This window comes from Centruroides sculpturatus, unplaced genomic scaffold (assembly GCF_000671375.1).
Source record: "Centruroides sculpturatus isolate CEXI.00-Female unplaced genomic scaffold, Cexi_2.0 scaffold2240, whole genome shotgun sequence".
In the NCBI taxonomy this organism is placed as follows: domain Eukaryota; kingdom Metazoa; phylum Arthropoda; class Arachnida; order Scorpiones; family Buthidae; genus Centruroides; species Centruroides sculpturatus.
The window spans coordinates 1-23,844 of NW_019386335.1; the positions used below are offsets into that span (position 1 = coordinate 1).

The 23,844-nt window shown below is 25.0% G+C and overlaps 1 protein-coding gene across 1 annotated transcript in view; it reads left to right on the forward strand.

Annotated features, from left to right (window-relative positions):
• Positions 1 to 12,123: 12,123 nt before the first annotated feature.
• LOC111614585 (solute carrier organic anion transporter family member 3A1-like) overlaps positions 12,124 to 23,844 on the forward strand; it is a 30,939-nt gene continuing 19,218 nt past the window's right edge. Inside the window, exons 1-2 of the mRNA XM_023355956.1 lie at positions 12,124 to 12,980; positions 22,748 to 22,912. Coding sequence (XP_023211724.1) covers positions 12,647 to 12,980; positions 22,748 to 22,912 — 499 coding nt within the window. The 5' untranslated portion in view covers positions 12,124 to 12,646. The remainder of the gene's footprint in view (positions 12,981 to 22,747; positions 22,913 to 23,844) is intronic.

Consider the following 23,844-nt stretch of genomic DNA (forward strand, 5'->3'; position numbering starts at 1 on the left):
AAAATTAAATTGAAACAACTCTACCAACAGTCAACAAAAGCATTTTTCCAAAGAAAGGAAAATCTTTATGGCCATATTTATTATTCATTTCAGAGAGAAGAAATTGTTTTAGTAAATAATGTTAATCAAATCCAGTGAAGATAACTGACTAATTTATCTCTTACCAATCACTCTTTATCAATTACCAGTATATCAATAAATTATGAAGCAAAAGTGATTAGAATTTCCATTAATCATTTGTTTATTTTCAGAATTTTAATGAGAAATTTAATTCGTTTTTGAAAATTTTTAAATAAATTACTTCAGTCATATTTTTATTTTCAAACTAACTGAATATATATCAGACAATTTAATATTTCAAAATATTTGAAATGTATTTGCTAGAATAATAAATTTATAATTGAAGCAGAATCACATTCACCATAAACACATGATTGATTATTTTTCCAATACAAAAATAATATATATCTATACATGCTTATCAAGTATCAAGAAGAAACTTATAAAATTAAATATTTATATTACAAAATTATATATATATATCCTTGAATAAAAAGATAAAATTAAAAAGAAAATTTTTTTTGAAATATAAATTATTATATAATATTTGATATTAAATGTTTAAAAAATTATGTAAATTTCTGTTAAAACTTGTTTTAAAAATTATAGCCTCTCATTGTTTAGAAAATCTGTCTAGGAAATGAAACCATCTTCATTCCCTCTCATATGGAGTTAGAATTTGGGTTAAATCAATACATTTCTAAAAAATACCTAACTTCAAATTTTATTAAAATAAAAATAGAACTCTTTTTATCAAAATATTTAATAACATTATTTTACAGAACAAATCTGAGTCAAATTGTTTAATTGCACTACATTACAAATTTGCATATTAGTATTTTCAATTTTATTAAAGTTTTATCTTCAAAACTATCATTTAGAATAATAATAGAATTTATTTATTTATTTTTAATTTTAAGATAAACTATTTGATTTAAAATATATCAACTTCTTGAAATCAGGCTTTTTTCCCTTCTAATTATCTGAAAATAATGACTATGCAGTAATCAGTGAAGTGGTGATATTAACTTTCGAAATATTATTTCCAGTAACTACTATTTTCTTATAAAAATTCTTCAGATAAATTTTTCCTTACAGAAATTCCATATTTAAGAAGAGATTTATACTTATAAGAGATAACAAATTTAAAGAAATCCTTCTAAGAAATTTGTCATAAAATGTAATCTATCCATAGAATTGTTATAAAATAATTTATTTTTCATATTATATCATTAAAACATATACTAACATAAATATAAATCATGTAAATGTATTTATAGCCAAATTAAAAATATATTACTATATTTTATGACATATAAGATATAACTTTTATCCTCAAAAGGAAAGAGGACTCAAAAAAACTGCCTTGTGCATCTTATAAATGAACTTGTGATCTCCCAAAGGCTAACAAATTCCCAAATGACCTACAGTAACCTAAATCTAACTCAACTCTTGAATGCAAATGCTATTGTTTAATTAAATATAATATTATTATTATTAATTAGTATTAATATTACTATTATTATTATTAAATTATAATAAATTAGTATTAATAACAATATTATTATTAATACTAATTTTAATTATAAAGTTAGATAACATGAGATGATTATCTATAGATTGTTCATCATATGTTTCAACATAAAAGTGTGCATTCTGATTTTACTTTTTTACACAATATAAATACAGTAAAAAACTTTTGGAGCTACATTCTATTTGTGCAGGATGGCTTAAATATATTAAATACTTTTCCTTAAATATTCATGCTGAAATGGAGGAGTATAATTACCATGTTATGGCATATATGCCATAACTTGGTAATTATACTCCTCCATTTCAGCATGTTATGCCATGTAATTATACTCCTCCATTTCAGCATGTAATGCCATGTTATGGCATTACATTTTGAATAAAATTAAAAAAGTTCAAAAATAATTTTTATTCAAAAAGGTTTACCTAAATTTAGCAGAATGATCCATGACAAAATAAATGAAAATTTTAATAAATTAGAAATACAAATATATTAATTCATAATTTTTACAACATACCCTTAAATAAGTTTATTTTACTATTGTAACACCAGTTTTGTGCAATGTTCATTTGGACATTATCTTAATAAAAAGAATTTTAAATTCAACTACTCAAAACTGGATATATGTTAATAAACACAGAAAAATAAATAAAATCTTGGTTATTTGTGCAGTGTTTATAATACTAAATTGTATTTAAAACTATTTTTATATTATGCACTATATTATAAGAATTATATTCATCATAATATAATAATAAACTATATATGTTAATATGCTGAATATTATCAATAGTAATAAATTTTATAATTTTATTCTGAATAAATAATAATATACTTAACAGACAGATATAAAATTAATAAAGATTATTTTACTTTTACTATTAGACATTTGACATGAAATACAATACAGTATTCAACTCAAAAGAATTTGTAATAAAACAATTTAGCATTATCATTCAGACATCTGGGATATACAATGACTATAAAAAATTAATAATTCATTTTATTTGGAATAAACAATAATGATGATAAATGAACCATTACATAAATATATTTACTTTAAGGAATTATTTAAATTTCTGTGTTAAATAAAACTTGATTATAAACAAAGCAAACATTTTTCCTTGATAGTTCATATTTATTGATGGTGAAAAATATCATTGATAAATGATATGTAGTGCCAAAAATGGATTGAATCCCATATTATAATATTAAAATAAATAAATACTAAATATTGATTTCTGAAGTTAATTACCACAAAAATATTGTGAAAAAATTTCATTTATGTTAATTTTATTCAAAAAATTATTTAAAATTACTACTACTTGGCTTTGAAAAGCAGAATAAATTTTAGTCTTTCATATTATTTTAAAAATATTTCTTTAAATTTAGAACAGTATGCTTTAATGGAGCAAAAGTACTGTACATAATATATAAAAATTTGGGGAAGTGCTCTAAAGCTGTGTTTTTTTTAATCTTTTTCTCATTGCAGACTGGTAATTATATGTGACTATGAAGTATGCTTATTTATTAAGCTTATATATGCTTGTCTAGAGTTACTGTAGGTAACAAAGTATATACAGTAACTCTAAATTATTATTTGACATAATTGATTATTGGTGGCATTTAGTGTCAGTATGATCAAATATTTTTCTGTGGTCCAGTGAAATTTTTCCATGGACTGGCAGTTGGAAAACACTGCTCTAAAGTGCTCAGATCTTTTTATATTATTTATTTCTTACTTCATTAAATCATTTTGTTTAAATTTGATAAACTGAAGTAGTAACTTTATAATTTATTTTTTAAAACTTTTGCAAGCATTTGATTTTATTACATATAATAACTTTAAATCTATGATACATTCTGAAATAATAAATTAATTATAATATTTTAAGATTCATATAAATATTATTTTCAGTAAATTATTTCTCTTTTGGTTTCATTTGGTTCTGTTTTTACTTTTGCCTGAAAAGTACAAATTTTAATCTATCTTCATCAGCATTCTTGTTAGTTTTTATAATTATATTTTCAGAAACTATTGTATTTCAGATGGTATAATTATTTTTGGGCACTATTTTTACATTTTTATGTTTTATTTATTTGATTATAACTTAACTGTTGATATTCATAATATAAAAAAAATCAAGTTGAAAGTTGGAGATGATGATTAGAGATATGAACTTTTATTATGTATCCAAACTTTCAATTTAATGTAACTGGATAATTAAATAAGTATTTAAGATATAGCTTAAATGTTCAACTGAATTAATGGATGGAATGTATAATTTCATCATAAAATCAATGTTACACATAACCAAACAATAGCCCAATTATTTAAGGAAATTTAATTATTAAACAGTGGTGTATATATATATATATCAGGTGTTGGGATGTTTGATATAGTTATAAAATCAATGTTGATATTAGTAAGCTCAAAGTCTAGTTTATTTAGTATTATAAATCATAATTAAATAATGATATAATATAATTAAACATTCTTATTTATTTAATACTTATATATAGAAAGTATAGACAACAGTATTTCTGTACATTATTCATATTACATTTTGTCTTTGTGCTATTTAAATCATATTCCATAGAATTGTTATAAAATAATTTATTTTTCATATTATATCATTAAAACATATACTAACATAAATATAAATCATGTAAATGTATTTATAGCCAAATTAAAAATATATTACTATATTTTATGACATATAAGATATAACTTTTATCCTCAAAAGGAAAGAGGACTCAAAAAAACTGCCTTGTGCATCTTATAAATGAACTTGTGATCTCCCAAAGGCTAACAAATTCCCAAATGACCTACAGTAACCTAAATCTAACTCAACTCTTGAATGCAAATGCTATTGTTTAATTAAATATAATATTATTATTATTAATTAGTATTAATATTACTATTATTATTATTAAATTATAATAAATTANATACACATTTTATATTTAAACATGGTATATGTATATACATAGTTGCCAACCACCAGCTTTTGGCACTGACCAGTAGTGTTTTGTGTGCTCAGTCAGTGGACAGACCACATTTTCCTTTCATGAGCCTTTTTAAAGAATTTGATATTATCACAAAAATACTTTATTTAACAAATCTAATACCAATATATATGTCAAACATTGTATGTATTTTATTTTTATTATGATCGAATGAAGCGAACTCAATGACTTTCTCAGATTCATTCAATTGGGAAAGAACCAAGATTGATGTTTTTATATAGGTATGTTGGTATATGTATGAGAATTTTTAGTTCAAATATGATAATTTTAAATGGCAGATATGATAAGTTGCATCTTGAAATTTGACAATGTCAATGCCATCACATTGGTGGTTAAATCAATTATGGCCGACTCATCAGCGGAAGGAAACGAGTTATTTTTACAGTTAGACCAAATTGTTGAATAGCACTATGATTTCTAAATTAGATGGTTCTTTGAGATTTGTGGGATTTTACAAAAATTTGTAAAATACTAAAATAGGCTGATGAGGGTTTTGCCACAGTGCATTGCTGTGTGGAAAAAGGAAAAAATATTCAGTATGATAAGAAAAAGTAAGAAAGAGATAGGAAAATCATTGTCCTTAATAATTGCAGTGAAAGTCAATAAATTGACTGTTAGCAATTGTCATGAGTACACAAAAGAAATTATTAACAAAGCAAAACATCACACAAAAGCATATAACAGGAGGCACTCGTCATGCAATATCAAGACTCCTGACAGATCAAGATGGAACATATCATAAAGCTAGGTCAGGGGTCACCAAACTATGGCCTGCAAGGTCACACTGTGCCAATGGAAATAATTATTTATATGGAAATATAGATTGTAAATGAACTTACTATGTAGAAGAAATTAAAATAAATGGACCAATTTTGGCATTTTAACTTACAGTCTGATTTTTGTATTTGACAGTAATACAAATTTTAGATAAATCAGGGAAATGAAAATTTTGGCAATTTTTTTTTTTTTTTTGTGACTTTGGATGTCAGAGCACTTTTTGTGTAAATACCTGCAATGAAATTTCTAAGAAAAGTGATTACAAGTTTTCTGCAACAATTGTGTTTGTATATTTGTAAATAAATGCAGTAGTACCTCGGTATACGTCTGCTTTAGAATACATCCAATTCGGAATACGTCCTCTTTGGACGAAACAAATTTTGCTCGGTATACGACTTAATTCAATTATATGTGCCATCTATGAACAAGTAGCACTATCGGTGTATTAGACCAGACTAGAAGTTCACGGTGCCACAGTTTATAACTTTGTTAAATTTCTTTCGATTTTAATTTGTAAGTAAAATGTTATTATTTTTATTAATCATGAATTGCAAAAAAGGCAACAGAAAAATAAAAAAATGACTAAAATCACAATGGAACTGAAAAAAGAGATTGTTGAGAAATATGAAGGTGGCATGCATGTTCGAGATTTAACTGTTGCATGCCGTATTCCGAGAACGACGATATCGACAATCGTGAAAAATAAAGACATTATTAAATCTGCTAAGGTTGCAAAAGGGGTTAAATAAATTTCTAAACAGAGATCGAAGACATTAGATCATGTTGAGAAATTGCTTTTGCTTTGGATAACTGGAAAACAGTGTGCTAGCAACAGCGTATCAGAAGCAATTATTTGCGAGAAAGCTAAAAAGATACATGCTGATCTCATGAAAAATCAAGCAGGAACTAGCAAGGAAAGCGAGGTGTTTAAAGCCAGCCATTTTTTCACATGAGAACGGATTTATCATTTTTACATTACTTCTTATGGGAAAGGTTGGTTTGGTATATGTCCTATTCGGTATAAGTCCAAACACCAGGAACGGATTAAGGTCGTATACCAAGGTTCCACTGTATATTGATTTTCTTTCTTTATTTTTTGTGTATTCACTATACTATATTGAAGAAAATGATTATGTGGCCTACGCTCGTTATTCTCTGTTATCTGGTCCGCTGTGAAAAAAGTTTGGTGACTCGTAATCTAGATGTAGATTTATAATGTCTCTTAAAATACTTGACCATTTTAAATTGTGATGTTAAAGAGTATAAAACTATTGTCATAGTCTTGACAATGTTTATGGCAACAGCTTTACAAGATATATGCAGAGATAACATTAAATTTTGTTTATTAAAGGTATTAATATAAGCATAGTGCAATATCAATGTTAATAAAAAATTTTTTGTTTTTTATGCTGTCAGTGATTCAAAAATCAATTTTTTTTTTACCAATGTCCCAGCTATTCCCCATTCTAGAAGTTGGCAAATAAGTATATACAGTGTTGAGAAAGAAATTGCACCAGACTGGTCCCAGGAAAAATCCAGTCTGAAAACTCATTTGGCATATCATCTATGGAAATAGGCTTACTTTTGGTATACAGTATATAGAATATACAAAATATTTGTAGCCTACCTACCTATGACTTATGCAATTTGACCCCCTAATTCAAAATTTGGGTACTACTGGTGTAAAGGAAGTAGATTCTGGGAAAATGATTTAGTTTGTTATAAAAGAATAATGTTTTTAATGGAAAACACTTCTGTTTTCAAAATACTTAACCCTTCAGAAGAATAAACTGAGCTTGTCATATGAGTGTGTGAGGCTATGCAGAGTTTTACATAGTTTCCCCATCCATTTTTTTGACATTCCAGACACTTCCCCTTTCATTATTTTAACTAGAAAAAAATGTGTTGTACTAATTCTGAGATTCTCTATGACTTTGTAATTTAAACTGTGCCACTGTCTTTCTTAGAACTGTGATAAGCTTTAGTCCAGGGTTTTCCAACAGGATCAGTATTGACCCTTAGAGGTTGATGAAAGTTTGAGGGTGGGTGGGTCAATAAGACTTTGTAAATATTAAAAATTGTACACATTGTTTGCTCTTAAATAAGTGTAGGAAGATGTTTTTAAAAATTATTAAGATGCTACAGCATATATATTTATATATAATATATACAGTGTATAATATTGGAGGGGGTTGATTGAAAAAATTTTTCTTAAAAGGGGTCAATACATGAAAAAGGTTGTGAACACCTTCTTTAGTCCCATGAGAATGGGGTTGGTGATGCATGGCAACTACAGCATTGAATAGCCCACCACTTACTTATACTCTCATGCACCTGGGTTTAGTTAAAATATAACAGAAGCAAGATAGTCTGGTACAATGTTTTTGTTTACATCCTGTATATAAACTGTGATAAATTGTCATCATTTTTTTTTTGCCACTGAAGTTGGCACTAAATTGAATATGATGCTAAATTGAAGTACAGTACTTCAAACAATAAAAATTATATATAATTATAAGGCCTACTCAAGTTTGATAATTTGATAGTAATGCAATATGATGACAACAATATCATTTATAATGAAAAATTGCACATTTAGTAACTCACAAATGCTAAATGATTCTCTATTTAATATATATGAGGAAGATGCATTTACAAGCATTCAACAGAGTTTTGTGAGGGTGATATTATTTAGGAGGATAATATATTGAGGTTTGACTTATATTTATTGTGTGTGTAATTAATTTATAGTTATTTGCCAATTTAATTTTCATATGCTTTTTCTAAAATGTAAGTTCCATTACACATATATTTTAAATAAAATATAATTTGTAATTTCAAGATAATTAAAAATTATATTTTTTTACTTTTTATTATGATGCTCATCAATATTGAATGTTCAAATCTTTTTATTTAGAATTCTTAATTGCTAATAAATATAAACAATGAAGTTTGAAATTTATTTACTGTATTTAATTAAAAATTAATAATAATATTAAATTCAATACAAGATGGCAGATTAACTGCCTACCTTTATGTCAAATTATGTAGTGTTTATGAAATTTTACTACATAATTTGGCATAAACAATTCTTAATTAATCTGGCCTTAATGTTAAATTTGATATATTTGAAATAATAATGAAATATGTTTGAATTTTGATAGATAAAATAGTTAAATACTTAAGGGAAGTTTTCAAGAAGTAAATTATATTCAACATGTTTTTTAAAATATATGGTAAAATATACTTCTTCTTCTGTTAAAATCTCTATGATAGATGCTTATTCATATATATGTTGATAGCTAGACTACAAACGTCACTTTATTGATTTCTATCAAATATACTAAAGAAAAAATATTGTTTCTGTATGTTGTATTGATCATAGTTTCGATAGAAGAATAAATTTTCTTTATTCTTCTGTTATAAGAAAACTATGATCAGTATCATAAGAAAACTAAAAGAATTAAATAAATTGAGAAATAAATTAAATAAAATAACTAAATAAAGAAATATGAATTATAAAAACTAGACTTCTGATTTAAGCCCTAATTAAAATGATCCAAATAATATATTGTCATATTAGTATTTATATATTTTAATTAGGACTTAAACACAAAATTCAACTTTAATAGTTCACTCTACTCTATACATAATTTAATGTGCTATATTTCAAATATAATATAATTAATCTAACATTTTTCATGCAATTATTCTAAATTAATTGTTTTATTAAATTCTTATTTTTTGATGTAATTTTTATTATCAAGTTAATAATGAAGCATAATGAACATAATTTAAGCTTGTATCTTTGTTATAAATATTTGAAAGGGAAAAAGTTTACTAATAAATCACCATGGATTATGTGTTTTCACATTCATTACTATGAGACATTTTGTTAATACTTCAAAATGTATTGTAAAATTAAATAATTAATATAATTTATTAAGTCACAAGGATCATCACAGTGTGTTAGTTTCTCCTGTAGTTAGGAAATTTTTTTTCAGAACTTCATACTCTGGACAGTTGATTTAGGGTATCTTTGTTTTGGAGTTTCACAATATTGCAAGCAGGATTATTTCTTTTTAGCTGGAATGTGCTAGTAGGCCATTCTTATATATAGTATAAAAGTATGAATAGCTAGTATTCTGTACCAGCAGTTGCTCAGAAAGAAAAGTTTTATATATTCAGGCAAGAAATCTGGTGACTGACATGATGATGATGATAAACAAAACAAACTGTGCCACTCTCTCAGTCACAACAAATGTCATGAGATTATTGGAGCTAACATAAAAAACAATTGAGATGGGAACTCTCCTACTTTTCATTGAGGCCATCTTTCAATGAACAGAAAATAAAGTCTGGTAATTATCTTTTTCTGTTTTGTTCTTGTCAAGAAATGAGGTACATTACAGAGAAGCATTAAGATCTGAAGATACTTGCAGCATTATTAGTACAGTGTCTAATGTAAAACAATGTAAAATTTGTATTATACAGATATCTTTTAAAAGAGAAATAGAATCTTATACAAAAAATTTTTAACAATGAAAAGTTACATCAAGTATACAGTAGATTTGTTTTTATGCATGTCAACAATAAAATAGAAATCACTGTAAAGAATATGCATCAGCCAACAGATGAAAGGTGTCAGCCCAAAATGTGTATTGACACAATTGGTTTAAATACTGTAAAGCATAGGAGAATAAAGTAAATATGAAAAAGTCTGGTGCTTAAAATCAACACTTCATAGTGACTTTAAAAACAATTAATTATAATATTTTGAAAGGGAAAAGTAAAAATGTGGTTACAAAAGGACATCATTTAGCAACTGATAATAAATCAAAAACATGAAATAGGGAAGAAAGTGCAAACAGATATACAAAAATAAATGAAAAATACTATAAATGTTACAATATGAATGAGTATATTTGGAAAGAAAAACTATTTATTTTACTGTTAGTTAAAGTTCTGTTCTAGGAAAAGTATAATATATTTTTTTAACAATATTAACAATATTTTTAGTCACTCTACATATATATACTGTCAGTAATTTTTTTTTTAGGAAAAGAGCACTGATCATAACTGTGCTCAATCAATCATCAGTATGCAAAGAGAGTGGTGTTCTAGCTCCATGTCTCACTTGTAGTTATCTCTTCAGATTAACTAAGATTCAGATATTCACTGAAAGAGAGAAGAGTGATTCTAGAATCAAACAGGTCAAACATTCAAGAAAAATCAGTATCTATTAAAGTATGAATTAGTTGTATTATCATTCAACAGCAGCATAGTTATAATGGTTGTATTGACTTTAAATGAATATTAATCTACTAATAATAGCTTTCTATTAATAAATTCCATTAATACAAAAATAATATAGAGTAGTTATGCATTTGCATTTTGGTAATTGATATATGTGTCAACAAAATTAAAAATTCCATAATGAGTCACTAAATTTTTAAAACTGGTCAAAAATAAAAAGTTATATTTTTGATCAGTTAAATTTAGTCATTAAGTTTAAACTGTAATGTCACAATAAGGTGCAAATTAGCAAAATATATATAATTACATAGTATGTATTGTGTAAATGTGAATTTGCTATTGTTGCATAATGTATATTATGAAAAAGTTATATAGTGGTCTTAATTATCTTTATCTATCTTTCTGTTTCTTGCATTAACAATGATTTTAAAAAACTATTTCAGGAATAAATAAACTTTGTTTTTCAAAACAGTGTTTATAGAATTTATAATTGTCATAATTATTATTTCTTAAAGTATTGAAAGATCACTAATAATTTTATCAGTGTGCTATTATTTCTTAGAACATATATCTATTAAATAGGTTTTTAATTCCATTCAATTTAAATAGAAGCTAATCAAAAATAATTATATAAGATTTACAAAACTAATTAGGAAGTAACTAAATTATTTTTACTGTATATATAAAATACAGGTATCCCTTGTAAACATGCACTTCTACAAGAGTCAAAGATTGGGAAAATTCCCCATACAATGGATTTTTTTTTCTTCTTTGTCCTAGCTTTCTTATCATTAAATGTCATTGCTTTCAGATTTTAGCCTTTAAGACTGTCACTGTTTTGTTTTTTATAGATTAATCTTCATATTTAGTAAAGTTTATTTAAACATTTTTAGGTAAGTGTTATTAATATTTTTTTAACCATAGGTAAGTAATCATTCATAAAAATGAGGAACAAAATACAGCGGCATCTTGGTACTTGAACTGTTTCCAACTCAAACAATTCAATATTCAAATACAAATTCTGGAAAAAAAAAATTGCTCAGTCCTCAATTGAACAAATGCAACCCACTAGAAGAAATTTTTAATTAATAACATATTTTTATTTTACCATAAAAAATTTTTATTAATAAGAAAAAATGAAGACATCACTGATATTTTTGATCAAGGTCAACAAAAAAGCTCAGAAGATGACAATACTTTGTAAAAAGAAAATGCCCTGGTTTAACTAAAATTAATATTAATGCATAATACAGTACTTTAATTGTAATTGTTAGTTAATTATTGATTGGTTTAATAAACATATTTCTCTTAGTAATAAAAAAGAATAATATACTGTACTTTTGTTAACTTTTGGAACCTAACCCTATGTTTTGTATTGTATTGTATTCTAATTCTTATTCTTAATTTTCTAATGGTTTAGAGTCAAGTTTTGTAAAAACAAATAAAATAATTTAATAAATTTAATAACCCCAAAAATTGATCATAAATTATTCTATATGTTTGTTCTAATAAAATGTAAATATTCCTTATTAATATTATACTTCAAATTGATCTTTTTTAAACCTTATATGAATAAGGAATATTATAGGTTATAAACTATAATTATGAATTTATGTAAATTGAAACTCTTATTTAGAAATTATATTTATTATAGATCATTCTCATGTCACCCAAATTTTTCCTCTTCCTAAAAAGAGTTTCACCTCCAGTTTTTCTTTTATCATTTTTGCTCTTTATTTTCTGTAGATTTGCTTTTGCTTCTTGTTCATTTTTCTCTCTCAAAATAATTCTATCTTTTTGGACATCATAAAATTTTTCTTATGATCAAACATATTGTTTTTCCAATGAACAGTATAGTTAGAATTCTTGTGTTATATAATGGAAAAGGTATAATGAAATATCACTAATATCCAGCAAATATTTTACTAAATAACAACAAAAGCCAAATGTTTTCAACAAATTTTAAATTATCATCAGGTTAAAAAGCAGGGAATGGAAAAGGTTTATATATATGACTTTGTCTTAATTATGCATTTAAATTATAATTACTGTATATATTATTTTGAAAATAATGAAAATTTATTTTGTTTAGGAAATGATCCAGGCATATCACCTGATGATCCTCAATGGATTGGTGCTTGGTGGCTTGGAGTGTTTATTGTTGGAGCCGCTCTGTTTGTTACATCAGTGCCTATGATGGCATTTCCTCGCAAACTTCTTCCGTCAGATTCTCCCCATCATAAATGGTCTGCAATATGCCAACATCATCTTGTGTATAAAAATAATCAATTAGCAAAAAAGCAGTCAAAAACACCTAGTCTAAGAGGTAAGAATATTAATGAAAATATTATCTGACTATATGGTTATCAATTTTTAATATATAGTCAGTTATGTCATTTTTTTCCAATAAAATCATATGTACTGTACTTTTTAATAATAATATATTAAATTAAACATACTGAAGAATACTTAAGATTTTTAGAAACAGACTTTTTATGGCTTTTATGGGCTGATTTTTATTAATGTTGGAATTTAGTGGAATTGAAGTATATCTATGCCCACCAGTGACCAAGTGGTCTTTGTACCCTAAATACTGGGAGTTCGGTCGTGGGTTCGCGCCGCGATCGGACAGGCTGGCTGCTTGGAGTTTTCCGGGTTTTCTCCTTGCCAATAACGACTAAATAGGAGGCCAGTTCCCCATAAAAGTCCTCCCGGAAGGCATTAGTTCCCCTCGCGTAACATCGCGCCCCAGAGAAGGCAACGGGAAACCACTCTGGGTAATAACTTTCCCTAGTATACACCTTGGCGCGTTACTAACTACTTATTAACCTACGCCAGGTGTCGCCGACGTCGGGGCTCTGATATGGCACCCTGATGACGAAGTATATCTGGCTTAAATTTTCCAAAAAAATAGCAAGAATCTGCTGGAATCTAATTAATGCAACAAATATTATTAACAATTTTTGTGTTTAGCAGACTTACTGACTTATTACAATATTATGTTTTTATTCATATACTATATTCAATACTTAATATTATGTAGAAGTGTCCTTACTACTTTGTGTATCCAGGTAGGAGCCTAATCCTTCTTGAAATTTAGTTGTGTAAATTTAATTTCCACCAACCAGGCATTTGTTATATTGTATAAATGTTTTAGAATGTGCTTTTTACAAAATAAAATATTTTCCCACAGAAAAAGACTTATCATGATTACAACCTTCTTATAGTAAAAATGTTGTGTCCTAACTGCATCAACAACATAAATTAGAATTTGGCAACTTTGATGCTTTCAGTTTATTCTGCAAAGTGTGAAAAATGTTTAATGACCATGTCTATAGCAGGTTAAAAGTATTGATATATGTGCAAAGAGACATTTTTAAGTTTTAACAACTGCTTGGAAACAAATTAATCTGGGTAAGTATTGTATGTTCTTACCAACCTGTCATGATTTTAATAATAAAATTTTTTTAAATAATTAGGTAAACATGAGAATTTGTAAATGTGTGATACTTTTTTCACAATGAAACAGCAATGTTCAAAATGAATACATACTCTTGTAATATTATTGTTAATATAAATGCTGCCACAGTTCTTATTGCCACTACTGAAATTGTGGTAATGTTGTGGTTGGAGTGTAAAAACACTCCAACCACATTTTTAAACATAAAAATAAAGACTAAACATTCTTAATTTGTTGTTTAAAACAGAATTTGTGATGAATTAACAATAAAATTTCTGTGAATTTTCCTTTTCAGAAGTCACATAAGTCCCTCACCAAATGCTTTTACAAACTGGATTATTTGATCATTACTAAGAACATTGAACACAATTTTTAATTTTACCATCATTCATTCCAAAGTTTGAAATATTATACTATTCTCCTTCAAGTTCCAAAATGGAACAAAATGTTTAAGGCCTGAAACAAACTTGTAATTAGGTCAAAAAATTTTTGCACATGAAAATTAAACTCCTGCTGGTATTAAAATAAGGTTTTTGATGAGTTGATGCAAGTCCCACAAGTGTCAAATAATGTTTGATAAAAATGCAAGAAATATCCAGTTAAGTATGTAGAATATTTACATAAAGAAAAGGAGAGGAATAGGAAAAAGAATTTGGAAAGTTTCCTAGCATAAAGGAAATGATGATTATGCTCAAAAAGTAAAACATAAAATTAGTGTAACAGTAAAAGGAAGTACCAAAAGAAAGAATAAAGAAATATCAACAAATTTTGCTCAAAAGATCCTTCATGTAGAGCTCAAGAGAATAGAATTTGTCTTTAAAATCAGTAACACTACATGACAAGAAGGTTGCTGGTACGAAAAGGGCTAGGAGAGATAAATGCACTTTTGATAAAAAGATTTAGAAATTAGAAGAAAAACTTGAGAATGATGAAAGAAAAACAAAAAGGTGAAGTACAGACTAGCAAAGTAATAGAAAAAGATAGAAAACATACTTAATCCAGCTCTTTCAAATTAACAAGTCTCACAAATACCCAAGACTTTTGACCTTAGTTTACAAAAAGATGAATCTATACTGAACAGTGTAAAAAAGGAATACAAAGAAAATTTTGTTTCTGCATAACGTTAGTCATAGTTCTTGGATCATAAAGTATTGCAAACTAAAATCCCAAAAGGATAAGCAAACTTTTCATCAGTAAATGGAAGGCACTATCCTAAGAAAGCACTAGTTGCTAACAGAAGCTAAAAGCTCTTATGTTCCAGATCTGAGACAATAGTGTCTATAAAACAGTAAAAGTAAACTGCATCTGTCAGCTCAATCCAACCTAAATTACCTGTACAAGCTTGCAGTCTTTTCCACAACAATATGTCTTTACAGTCACTCTTATTGTCTCTACCACAACAAATATAAAAAGTATTTCCTATTTTTAACTGTTAAATGTATTTGTATTCTCTCTATATTGTTAATAATGCTTATGCAAGATGGAAATTATATTCTTTATTGATCCAAAAATTAAAAAACTAAACTTAATGAAACAAATTTATAATAATTATTGTAATTAATATTCTCTAATTTATTTTCCAAAATAATTTTAGATTTAAAAGTATAATTGTAGATAATCAAAACATTCATCAAAGTTTAAGTTAAATAAAATATAACTTTTTACAAAAGTGTTAAAAGTCTGTTTCAGTAAAGTCATTTTTTTTTACATCAGAAAACTTTTAAAATTCAATGTATTCTTTAAAAATGACACTGTGACATACTTAATATTATCTGACAATAACCATTCTAGTATGCTTTGGTTGGTTAATTTTTAGTTTTGAAAAATTATGGGAAGCATTATCAAAGCATTATCATATCTTATATACCAGAATTTTCTGAGATTATTTAAAACATTTAACAAAACATATTTTTGGAGAATTAATCTTAATAATAATATTAAAATAAAAATATTTTTTCTGTTTACTTAAATTTTAAACACCATTAAATGTAGTGGAAGATCAATACTAATCATCAAATGTAAGGGGAAAAACTGCAATTAAATTATTCAAGTTTTTTAAGTGGAAATATGTAAATTAATAATTATTAGCATTTTAAATGAAGTTGTATAAAAAATCATTAATATTTATACTGTTTTTAAAATCAGACAATGTACTTTTTTGTATATACCGGTCGAACCATTCGTAAAGTTTTAGTTGAAAGATTTTTATTTTTGTAAATCTCCTTCAAATATCAGTTCTCAAAGGTTTTATTTTTAAGAATTTTCTTTACAATATGAAATTATGTTATCAACAGATAGCTCATCATTAACTAAATTTATTGTTTAAAACTAATAGTAACAAATAGAGACATATGTGAATATTATATCATAGGATTTGCAAAATAATGCAATTAAATCAGTTCCATTTCTTCTCAAATTCAATTTTTAATGATTTCAATGCAATTAAAAATAAATTGCTTAAAGTATGTCAGGTAATTTGTCAGCATAGTACCTTTACAAGAATGAAAAATTTGAATATATGTTCAGTAATATGTAAGAAAACAATATGTTAAAGAATTTAACATCAACTTTGGCTGAGTCCTTTGAATTAGAAAATGTTTCTCATTCATTAAACATTTATTTCTTAAATTTTTTAATTTGCAAAATAGAAATCCTTTAATGACATTTTATTTCTATCAGTTTATTATGTTTCATCTCATCAAACATTTCTACAGAAAATCTACTTAATAATTACTGTAGTAAAATTTTGTTTATTAATATTTTGGATTCGAATAATAATTTATATAAATAATGTTTCAAAAATTATCTTTCAAGTAATTGCTTCAGATAAATTATAATTTATTTAATTTAAATAAATGTTTTAAGTAATTTTTATAACTTGATTTGAATTTTGATATTAATATAAGAATTATCAATCTTGAAAATGGTATATGCTATGAAGGTTAATATTAATTTTAAATACAATCTTTTTAAGAAAATATATTAAATGTTATTAGTTTAATTAAATTTAAAATTTTACAAATTAACTTAAAAATTATTTCATTGTAATAAATTAATTAAAATAAAAATAGCAAGAATGTTTTGAAATTAAATCAGTTCCTGGTTTATTTTAAAATTATCTGGATTGTTTAATGCAATCTATAATTTTTAATCTGTCTATATCATATCTTTCAGTAATTTATCTAATAACTAGATATATGCCTCCACTTGAGTGATAATTTTTTTCAATAAGAATTTTTTTTATTTAAAATGATTACATTCTTGCTTAAATCATTTTTTTTTATTGATAGATTTAATATAAATTAACAAGGTATATATGATATGGTTTATTTTACAAATTACTATTGGATTATAAATAGATTGTTAATTGCTGGGCAATTATGAGGAAAGCATTTACTAAAGGTCAAAATGAATTAAAAGTTAAAACTATCAATTTTATCATAAAAAAATGATAAATCATCTTTTGTAAATATATTATATATATAAGAGCACACTTTATTATAATATAGTCAGCAAATATCTTGCTAATTCATATTTTTAGAATTTTTTTTTTAATGAGAAATATTTTTATAGTTATTTTTGATTGGTAAAAGAAATGATATCATTTGAAATTTAAACAGTTTTTACTATTTAAAAGTTAAAAAATTAAAAATGTATAAAAGGAAAATTTTAGGAAGTTTCCAATGAAATGAAAAATTAGTTTAAAATAAAAAGCAATATTATATATTATATTGTAAAAGCTTTTTAAAAATGGGGATGCATCACCATTTTTAAAAAGTTTTTATAATTTCAGGAAAAAATCAGATGATAATTGGAAGTAAATATATTTGAAAGAATTTATTAAAGAATTAAAATGTTAATACTACATTTAACGTATAAATAACCTTAATCTTAACTTCGTATTTAACTGAAAATAAAAATGTTATTTCCTGTTTATTTTTACATTACGTAGAACTTTTGAAGAGTGAGAAAGAATACCTCAAATTTAAGACATATTTTAATATTAAATATATATATGTATGTATTGATATTTGTTACACTCAAAGACCAAACAGGCTCATTAAGTGACTAAATCAACCACAACTCATTCTGACTTCTTAGATCTAATCATAATGTGAATTTTGTGTCATGGCAATTTCAAAAATGCACATAATGTTTTTACACATTCAATAAGACCACAAAGCAAAATTTATGCTGAGATTCTTTTAATAATCAACCAAAATGTGATCTGGAAATGTAAAAATATCACAGTGCATTGTGGATGCTTTTAATGACACAATGTAAGAAAAATAAGTAACAAGTTTGTTTAGAATTTGATTTATTTCTAAATAATAATCTACATTAAGAATTTCCACCAAAGGATCAATTCTGAACAATGTTTATTATTAGAAAAATTCTCATCAGTGAAAGTTCCTATCACAAAATATTATATCATTTAAAAGAACCATAATATAATAAATGCAACTCTTCATTTTCTTTTATAGTTCAATCAAGAAGACAATTTGCTGTCAGTTGTTTTGTTTATAAATTCTTTATACCTACATATGATACCTAAAACAAATATAGATTTAAGTCAAATAAAGAAATTTATTTGTAAATTACTTTGTCAATTGAGTGCAGATTTGTTTTTTATAATGATACTCCCAGAAAAAGACCAACTACAAACAAATTTTTATATTAATATTAGTAAAAATTAATGATAAACAGAAGTTTCTGTCTTAGAAATTTAAGGCTAACACATAAGATTAATAAGGCTAATTGTTTATTTTCAGTATAATTCTCAATGTAAATTATAATATTATTTTATTCTAAATAATAAAAGAATTTGTTACTTATTTTTGCACAGTTATTTTTATTACATTGCATCATTAATAATCATCTACAATGCACTGTAAACTTTTCATATTGCCAGACTGCATTGATTGATTATTGAAAGGAATCTCAGCGTAAATTTTGCTTTTTGTCATCTTACTGAATATGCAAAAATGAATTATGTGCATTTTCAAAAGTGCCAGAATATGATATCCTGACACTTTTGAAAATTCATATTGTGTCTGGATCTGTGGATCTAAGAAGTCATTAATGTGGTAAATTTCATTTAATGAGTGTTTTTGGTCTTTGAGCCTAACATATACATAAAACTGTATGATATATAATGCAATACTTACTTTATATTATGTCCTTATGTAATGTTTAATCTATTTTTCAAGAATATACAAATTGTAATTTAGCATATTTGTTGTATACTACAGTATGGCCTTGTTTTACATGGATGTTATCTCTTATCAAATACAACATAACAAAAATTCAAAAAGATATTACAATAAAAGCACCAACTATCACTTGTAATTCAATTAAAATAAACAAATTTATTAAAGGAAGGTTTTAATTAATAAATTTGATCAAACAAAAATTCCATGTAAATTTGTGCTTCACTCCAAAAGTAGCCCTAGTTGATTCCTTAAACTAATAGTTCTCAAATATTTTTGGCTTGTGAAAAATGTAAGATTTTTCTAGTGCACTTTGTGTAAAAAATTAAAAACATGTTATATTTTAAATTATGAATAGCTGTATACTATAATAACTGTTACCCCATAGGCCTAGCTTAGCTATTAGTTGATCAAGGATGTAATAGATCTTTGTACAAATGAGTTTCTTATTTTTGAAAATATACTGTCACAATATTTGTGGCACTTTTAGCTATCTCTTGCAGCACGCCAATGTATCTTGGTGCACCAGTTGAGAACTACTGCCATAGACATTTATTCAATTATGTACAATTAAGAAAACATTTAAAATGTGTTTAAAACATTTTACTTATATTTTACTGTACCAAATAACATTTTAGTCCGTGTTTCTGAATATACAGAACAAAATTATATTGTATACTACTAGAAAAATATTCATGTAAACCAGAGTATTCATGTTCTATGTTTTTGCAGTGTCAGAAGCTGGAGAAGCAATGTTTGCTGGAGAACATTTTCTTACAGCATGGAAAATAAGTTTCATGAACTAAGTGAACATTTTAAAGATGGCATTTTATGTAAAAAGAGAAATTTTACATAAAAATATGTTTCCTGGATATCTTGAAAACAAGAAAGGGACTTGAAACCTTTCGGTGCCACTAGAAATGGGGTTAATTGAATCATTTGCCATCTGTGATAACATGAATTCACATATAGCAATCTCTTAAAGCAAGACCCTACTTTTATTTTTAACTTAGCTGAAAAAATTTCAATAGACATAAAAATATTTTATTCACTTCAGACAGAAGTCTCTGGTCATACATGCTTGCTTATTTAATTTTTTGAATTTGTTTAAGCATTACACATGTCATCTCATATGTATAGCCTTAACATTGCTTCTTGTTAAAATCAACAAATGAACATATGCATGTCTAAACTGAAATAAAAATTGTGTTTTAGAAAATAAGGAACATTGCCTTAATAAATACTTCAATATATTTGTGAACTAATTGACGATTTTCGCTTTTTCATAAAATTTCAAGCAAAAAAATATTAACAAAATAATTTTGTCATATCAAATATTAAAATTATAGATGTTTTAATCTCAATAAAATTGTCAAAGTTACAGCCAATTTACAAGCTGTAGTTTTCCATAATTTTTAAAAAAATAAAATCAATAACAAAAATAATAATTGTTTCGTTTTTTGAAACCATGTTTTCGTATTTATTTACTATTGAACACAAGACTGTGTTATTATTAAAACACTTGGCGTTTATCCACTTTATTCAGTTTATTCAGTCAACTGAATAAAGTGGATAAACGCCAAATGTTTTAATAATAACACAGTCTTGTGTTCAATAGTAAAAAAATAATAATTGTTATTGATTAAAGGTCAATAACAAAACTAATACTTTAAATATAAATTAAGTTGTAACTAAATATATGTTTCCTTTTCATTGGTTTAAATTATAAAAATAAAATTAATTAATCAATACCTTTAATACAGGATATAGAATTAAAGAGGATGATGTAAAAACATAATAAGGATTTTATTGATTACATTTTAAATCCTTTAATAAATAAATAATTATGGCAGTTATGCTTTTGAATATCTATCATAAGATTAAAAATATTTGTTTGAATTGATTACAGTTAAATCTTCCAACAATTAAAGTATGACAAAAAAAATACAGCAAATTTTTTCATCTACTCATAAATTTAAACAGGAAAAGTGAATTTCAGTATTTATCAAGAAGAAAAGCTATACTGAGAATGATATTCTTATCATCAGATGTTATTTTATTATTTTAAAAAGTATTGTGATAAAATAAAGCTTATATAATAAAAATGTTATATAAGTTATTTCCTTTGATTATACAAATAAAAAACTTAAACATTATAAAAATGCAAAAATAGATCTTAGTTATTCTATTCTATTCTATTTAATATTGTGACAATGAGTTCATTTGGTATATTTTGATATATTATAATATTTGTAGTTGTTTTGCTTTGTTTTTATTCATATAATAAAGACTGACAGTTAATTAAAGTTTAATAATAATGGTAAGTACAGAAAAATGAAACATCAGAGAGTTTTATATCATCTAATATCATTAAAAAAAATTTTTTTTAAATATATGTTTTACAAAAAAAAAACAAAAACAAAATTACATAAATGATCACTTTAACACAAATCAAGCAATAATAGAATATTTGACTTAGAATTAAAAGAAATAAAAATACTATAATTTTTAAACATTTCAGAGATATTTCTTAAGGAAATAACAAATTATAATCTTTACTGATAGCAAATTTGAATATATTATATATATTAAAATAAATTTTGTCTAAAAATACTACTAAAAGTAAAGAAGTTCCATGAAAATCAACAAGATAAAGAAGTTTTCTAGACCATTTTTATAATTAATCATTAATCAAAATTATTTAAAAAGAATAATTTTAAAAACTGTTGTTTCTTGAATATTTTTGATGAATGATCTAATGATGGATAAATCCAGCATTCCCAACATTTAGGAATGTAGCCAAAATGTTGAAATGTTGGATTTATTTTACTCACTAAAACTGTTTTAGCATGCTCCACTATAGTAGTTGTCAAGTGCATATGTTAGGACTTTGTGTGTCTATCAGACATGCTCATGCATGCTCCATTCAATTCATTCATTGTGCATGTCCACTTGCATGTGCAAAAGGGAACTGAACGTTTTCATTTATGGTCACTTTAAGCTATAGTAAAATCTATTCAGTGATATACAGTATATTCAGTGAAAAATTCTTCTGAACAACTATGTGATTCCAAGAATTTATAAAATTTATTTTAAATAAAATTAATATTTGATTTGCTTTTGTGGAGCATGCTATCAGATCGGCTTGACCAAGCTTGTTTTGAATGTTTCTGATGAATGATCTGATGATGAGATTTTATTCCGATAAAATTTATCTTGTTAATTTTTGTGGGCTTCTTTATTTTATGGAATAATTTTAGACTGTCTTTGACTCCCTATGATAAATTTCAGTTATCAATATCTGAATCAAGTTTTTAAATTTGTAATTTAACATTGAATTGCATATTGAATAGTACTTTTTCTTATTTATTGTTAGTTCATAAAATATGTTATCTTAGTAAGTTTTTTCTTTGTATTTTTCAGATTTTCCAACTGCCATGCGTCGCTTGTTAAGAAACGATGTACTTTTGTGTCGAACAGCCAGCAGTGTACTTCACATTCTTCCTATTGCTGGCCTTTATACTTTCCTTCCAAAATATTTAGAAAGTCAGTTTCAACTGACAGCAACAAAGGCTAATATGATATCAGGTTATTTATTTATATTTAATGATTTCATTATTATTTATATATTTGGATTATACTTTATTATTTAAGAAATTAAATTTTTAATATAGAAACTAGAAATATTGAATATTATTACAAATTTGAATAATCAAGTAATTTGTATAAGCATAAAGCCAGTTAATATTGGAAATAAAATAAACATGTATTCAAAACATTTTGTTTTTTCTCATCTTAAAAGTATTTTATTTTTTCAAAATTTTAAAAATTTAATATTTATTTTGATATCTACTTAAAGTATATTAAATTTTGAGACTTGTATTTACTGATATTATGTAAAAAAATAAATTTTTTTTACAAAATATTTAATTGTTCTTGATGTTCAGTTTGTGGTGAGGATATTTTGTTTTCTTAGTTAAAAAAAATTCTCATTTTTGACAATTACAAATTCAAACAAGATATTTATAAACATTTTAACATTAAATAAACATAAATATAGTAACTAACAAAATAACTTTCTGTAAAAAAAGTCTTTTTTTTATAAACATCCATTATTTACAGTTAAATATATATTATAAAATAATACAGTTGTGTTCAAATAATGTACATATATTTATAAACAAATATAAAATATAATAAACAATTAGGAGTTAAAAATATATTTTAAAAATTCTTTCTAGAATGACTACAATTTACTTATTCAGTGCAGTAATAAGGATGGAGTAAATGGGACAGTTGTTTTGGGCAATATTGTAGATACAAAGCAAAATTTTTTTAAGATAAAAATAATTTCATGTTTTCAAATTTATATGTTTAAGAACATAAAATATATCATTAGTATTTTATTTATATTTAATAAATAAAAATAGTGTTTACTATTATTTTAGACACACATGGACACAACCAGGCACACCTGTAAAACCTAGTTACAGATGGCATTGTTTGTGATATTCTTCAAA